Genomic DNA, 6000 nt, shown 5'->3' on the forward strand with positions numbered 1-6000 from the left:
CTTTCTCTCTCTCTCTCTCTCTTTTTCTCTTTCTTTCTTTCCGTATTTGTGTGTGTGTGTGTGTGTGTGTGTGTTCACGATCGATGTCCATTCACGATTCCTGGATACCCGTAGAAACGTTAAAAAGAACCAAAAGCCGAGCTGGAAGCAAGCTTGGGTTCGGATCGCTACTGGCTGTGGCTGTGGTTGTGGACGTTAGGAAGGGAAGTTGCTTGCTGGAGACAGCGGAAGAAAAATAGCGGAAGTCATCGACCTCCGAGGGGCTATATATCAGAGGGTCGCTCGGAGGACGGGGAAGGAGTGGGAGGTGACCACCATACTGGCTTTGTGTGCGTACCCCTTTTGTGTATGTCTCTATGTGTGTATGTGTCCGTGAGTGCCTGTCTATGTATGTGATAAGATGAAAGAGTAAAAAAGAAACGGAGTTTTCAGAGCGAGTTTCAGAAAGAAAAGAAAGAAACGTATGACAATATGGTGAGAATACCGATTCTGAATCTAGGATAGTAGTTCGTACGTTCCATCATTCGCAGAAGATTCAATGAGAATCGTAGAAAAATGTGCTCGTTTAGGTGAGAGAAAGAGAGAGAGATAGAGAGACAGAAATAGAGAGAGAGAGAGAGAGAAGATAGAGAGAGAGAGAGAGAGAGAGAGAGAGAGAGAGAAACTAGGCAGCAGGCGGGCGAATGAGTTATTAGATCCGGCGTATCCGGTATTGCGTCGCGGATGACCAATAGTTTCATCGAGGGATTGTTGAAGGTTCCGGAGCACATTTCCGGTTTCCGTTCAGCGAATCGTCCTTTCCCCCTTCTTCTTCTCGCTCTTCCCTTCTCGACGAATACATCGAACATAGTTTGCTCACAAACTCCTTTCTCTTTCCCCCCTCCTCTCTCTCTCTCTCTCTCTCTCTTTCTCTCTCTCTCTGTCTCTATTTCGAAATGTACAAGGAAATAAAGGAAACACATAAGTGAAATCTTGAAGAGCTACTTTGTCTTCAAACTGGATACGTTATTTTATTTGACAAAATCTTTCTCGGGATCGATCGTTTGTTTAAAAGAAAGAAAAGACGAAGAAAAAAAGGAAAAAAAAAAAAAAATAAAAAGAAATCACGAAAGAAGAATTTTAACAATAGAGCGTGCGTGAGATTCGTTCTTCTTTTCATTTCTTTTTTTTCTTTTTTTTTCTTTTTTCTTTTTTTTTTTTTTTTTTGTTTTTGTTTCTGTTTCACAGCAAGTGCCATAACGCAAGCCACTTAATTAAGTCGGCAATTCTAGGCAACCCGACGAAGTCGACACTCGGTGGTACTTCCTTTAAATCTTGCCAGAAGTTCGTTAGAGGTGCTCTCGGTTGGCACGGTGAACTCTGGAAACTGATGGTTGTTACTTAGACTGCTCATATCTATCAAGCTTCTCTCTCTCTCTCTCTCTCTCTCTCTCTCTCTCTCTCTCTCTCTCACGCACATACAAATACATACATACATACGCACATACATATTACCCTCCAGCCTCCTTCGTAACGCTTCTCTGTCGCGGTTTTAGCACCGTTCTCCCCCGTGAAAGCCTGGAGAAACTCCGGTAACGTTAGGTATACCATCTCCAACACGGCAAGGAGGAGGAACTCCGTCCGAGCGAGAACTATCGTGGAAACTCTCCTGCCTCGAAAACTCCCCACGAACACTCGGCTCTGTCGCCGGCAACTAACTTTGCCAGAGAGGTAGCATCCCTCTCTCTATCTATTTGTCTTTCTCACTTACTCCTCGAAGGAATCCTAGGTCGTCTCGAATTCGGTAACACAGAAGCCACATACAGTGAGAACCAACGCGAGACTCACCGTCGCTTTACCTTCGAGTACTCGAAGGTACCTCCTATCTCCTTAAACACAGCCAACAGGCACCTTACGGACACATCCAGTCTGGCCACAAGCGTAACTTACTACTAATGCCATTCTCGTGTTCTTCGGGGAGGTAGGTTGGAAGGAGGGAGGGAGGGAGAGGTAGGGAAGAAGGCTTGGGGAGCCAAACCAGTAGTATTCCGAATTTCTCACGTCCTCTATGATTTTCGCGGGCGTTTACTAAGTTCTCATTTGGAGGACTGGTTGAAATTCAACGAGACTCTTACTCTACCTCGTTAGATCGTTAACCCTTAGAAATTTGTGGGGAAAATAAAGGAAGTATCCCTGTTGTCAAACTTACTTATGTAAGATTCTGATCTACTCCATTCTGTGAACGTCATCGACGGGTTTAACAACGAAACGGATATATATATATATATATATATCTTTCTTCCCTCTCGAGCCACGAGAGAATACTTTCTCGTACAGCTTAAGAGTCCTGGCAATTAACGACCGACTCGTTTACTTCCAACGCCTCTGTACACGTTTCGGATAGTTCCTAAATAAATTAACAAACGCGTAAACGTATATGCGTATATATAGAAATAGTAGAACTTACACGTCCCGTAAAATTTTCTGGCTGAGCTGGAAAAGGGGGATATACTTGCAAGAAGCTTTTGTAGATTTACGCGGTGCCGAAATAGCAAGCAATACCATAGTCTTCTTGGTCAGGGACGACTTTTATTGCATTACAGTGTACAGTGTTTTTCCTATCTCCTCGTGGTCTCGTTATACCAGGATTTAGCCTCATCGAATTGACCCCACTTTGGCTTAGGTTTTCCTACAAGGATATCGCCTAAACGAATTCCCAGAATGACTCTGAGGAGACGTCGATCTAATGATTGTCACTGTTCAATGACATGAAAGAGATCACGTGTTATACAAACGCCTAAATGTTAACGTTAACGTTAACGTATGGGAGAATGATAAATAATTAAAATAATAAGGATTTAATCGTGCGAGACGAATTTCCGCGTTTGAAAAAAAAAAAAAAAAGGTTCATTTTGCATTTAACACAGGCGTTTTCGTTCGTTAATTTGACTCGTGTAAATCAAGGCGAAGTCGGTGATCAAAGAGCTCGCTTAAGAAAATACCGGCAATAAGATTGACATATTTATAATACGTAGTCTTTTGCCGATACATTTAAAAGCAATCTCGTGGACGTATCTAGTCTCGATCTTCGATCAACGTATATTTCTTTCATTAACTTCCTTCTTCTAGATCATGCTAACCCCGACGGAAATTTTCGTAATTACCGTCTAACGACGATGGTCTTCGTCCCGTAGTAAACGATATCAAAGAAATCGACGAGATCGATCGTTGCTCTTAAGCTTGAAAGTTGTGAAAGTTGAAAGATAATCTGTTTCTCTTTTTCCCATACTCGACTCAAAAAAAAAAAAAAAAAAAAAAAAAAAAAAAAAGAAGAAGAAAAGAAAAAAAAGAGAAAAGGGAAAGAAAGAAAGAACGAAAAGAAAGAAAGAAAAAAGAAAAAGGAAAGAAAAATCTCTGACTACTAGAGAGTCGTCGGTATAATATGCAGAAAATAATCACCGCGATCCAATCAAAGGTAAACGCGCTTGGTCCACAGAGAGAAAAAGAGAAAGAGAGAAAGAGAAAAAGAGAGAGGACTCCCTAACGACGCGATTTACACGTTGAGAAAGAGACGAGTTCGCGCAAGTCGTTTCGGTTCACTGCGAGGAATCCACTGCTGAAGATTCACCCCTCTTTCTCCTTCGATTTAAGAGAAGAGAGAGAGAGAGCTATTCCTTAATTTCCCATATTGTGGTCCGTCCGAGCTATCCGTAGGCACCCCGCTGCGTTATAGCGCGGTTTAATCACACTACAAGCGCGCATCCCTCGTTAGTGGGATATCCGTAGTCGTGGTGGCTATAATATGAGACTACATTCCTGGGCCTGAGACCCAGCAACCGCGAAGGAGAAAGAGAGAGAGAGAGAGAAAGAGAAAGAGAGAGAGCTGGTGAATACACGACAACGACGACGAGGCCAACGGCGACGACGACGACGACGACGACGACGACGACGACGACGACGACGACGACGCCATGAAAGACTTTCGAGCCACTTTAAACCTTCTCCAATGCGTTCATACCTTGCAAGGAATGTTCACTTCGCTTCAACATTAAAATCATGTTCTGCAATATGTGCATTTTCCGGGTACATAAACCAAGATTCCCTCTCCATAATAATATAAATTGCACGTATACTCGTCCTTTATTATGATTTTAATATTATTTTTTATTAAGAAAATTATCCGTTTTAAATCACGCAATGGGCTATTAAAGATAAGACAATAGTTTTTGAATCGCCTTTAAGTGGAAAAAGTAAGGAGAAGGTAAGAAACCTAAGAAAGAGCGTTGCGTCGTGGATTGCGTTTGAAAAACGTTCTCCGAGTAGTAAAAAGTGGAAGAGGAAGATAGATAGAGAAGGTGATCCAAGGGGAAAGGGGTTGGGGGTGGTTGGGGGAAAGGAAAACGAGCGCTCGCAATAATTGTGATTTACGGCTAGGTCGTGGATAAAGTAAAGCGCCGCGAGTTTTGTTTGAAATAGTCCTCGGTGTACTCCCTTTTACGTGGAAAGAAGTCGGTCGCCAGGATAAAAGAAAAAGAGAAAAAGGTTGTTGCCAGGAGAGAGAACATTTGAACGGTTGAAATAGTTGGTACGAACTTGGAAGGGGTAAAATCGTGGATTTCCTGCCTTATGACAAATCGCTGATGGAAAGTTCACCGAGTCGTGGGAAATTGCGGAATAAGCTATACCTATTCGAAAATACTTGGACGTTGTCTCATTTTACCTTAACTATTCCAAGCCTGAAAATATCGAAGATCTTTTTCCTTCGAAATTTTCTCTCCCTTCACCCGTCCGTCTTTATACTCTATCCTCTCACCAAGTCCCAATCGTATTGGTACGAAGGGTGGTAGGACGCAATCAGAGTCCTTGATTTATCGCGGCAATATACATTAAGATACCGACATTAAAACTAGGGGAGTCTCCCGTGGATTCCCGTTTCTCCATTACAGCTTAGAAAAGAGACAGAGGAAAGAGAGAGAGAGAGAGAGAGAGAGAGAGAGAGAGAAAGAGAGAGAAAGATTGCGAGGAATTGTCGTCACTTTGAACTAAACCATTCGATGCCGAGGAAGATTGAAATTCTCGACCTAGCGTCAATTCATTTTGTATTCCTTGAACGTAAATCTTCTTGCTTTCATTAACGCTTGCGGCCGTGAAAATAAAAAATAAGAAAAAAAAAGAAGAAAAAAAAAAAAAAAGAAATAATTCTTTCTTTTTTATGAGCTTCAATACCTTGCATCTAATGAGCATCCTTGTAAACTACAATTTAATGGAAATAATAAATATTTAAGTATTTCTTTCGAGTCATATTCTACGACATACACGTTCTCACTTATATGCATATATACGCATGCATATATATATATATATACACACACACACACACACATACACACATACACGTGGACGCACGCACACACAGATACACATACAACAATATAGAGAGGAAGTTGAACGATGTCGCAATTCATTTCAATTTGACATTTTAATTTTCATTTCATACGAATAAGGCGACATCGTTGAACGAGGACACAGCTCGGCGACTCCTCGGTGTCCACTGTTCGTTTGAAAAAAGAAGAGTGGTACCATGATTCAAGAGGAGTTTCCGAGCTTGTCCAGTAGCAGCCTGCCAATTACGGAACAGAGATCTAACCATAGTAACGTGTAGTGTTTCCACCATTGTCCGCAGGTCCTAGCGGGGCGTACAGTCCGGACGCGACGATGGGCTATATGATGGACGGACAGGCGGCGAGCATGATGCACCGGCCGCCGGGCGATCCTACCTTCCACAACCAGTACCATTACCCGCCCGAGTACTATGGACATCACTTATAAAGGTACGTCATTCGAGAACTTCGATCGGACTTCCCTTCTAATGGCTTCGGTCTCTAAGTGAGATCAATGTCGTTTGTTCTGTCTTTCGTTTTCCTCGATCGTGAAAGACATTGACGTACGAAATTATCGAGAGATTTAGGATAGCTTTTGATATAAGAAAAAAAAACAAAAAAAAAAAAAAAACAGAAAAAA

The 6000-nt window shown here is 42.0% G+C and overlaps 1 protein-coding gene across 4 annotated transcripts in view; it reads left to right on the forward strand.

Moving 5' to 3' along the window:
• LOC124954950 (homeobox protein homothorax) overlaps positions 1-6000 on the forward strand; it is a 375073-nt gene that overhangs the window by 365196 nt on the left and 3877 nt on the right. For 3 of the 4 annotated variants that reach the window (XM_047508640.1, XM_047508641.1, XM_047508639.1), the window contains one exon: positions 5642-5810. In XM_047508640.1, coding sequence (XP_047364596.1) covers positions 5642-5808 — 167 coding nt within the window. In that variant the 3' untranslated portion in view covers positions 5809-5810. The remainder of the gene's footprint in view (positions 1-5641; positions 5811-6000) is intronic. The other variant, XM_047508642.1, reaches the window with a different exon arrangement.

Source organism: Vespa velutina, chromosome 16 (assembly GCF_912470025.1).
Source record: "Vespa velutina chromosome 16, iVesVel2.1, whole genome shotgun sequence".
NCBI lineage: Eukaryota > Metazoa > Arthropoda > Insecta > Hymenoptera > Vespidae > Vespa > Vespa velutina.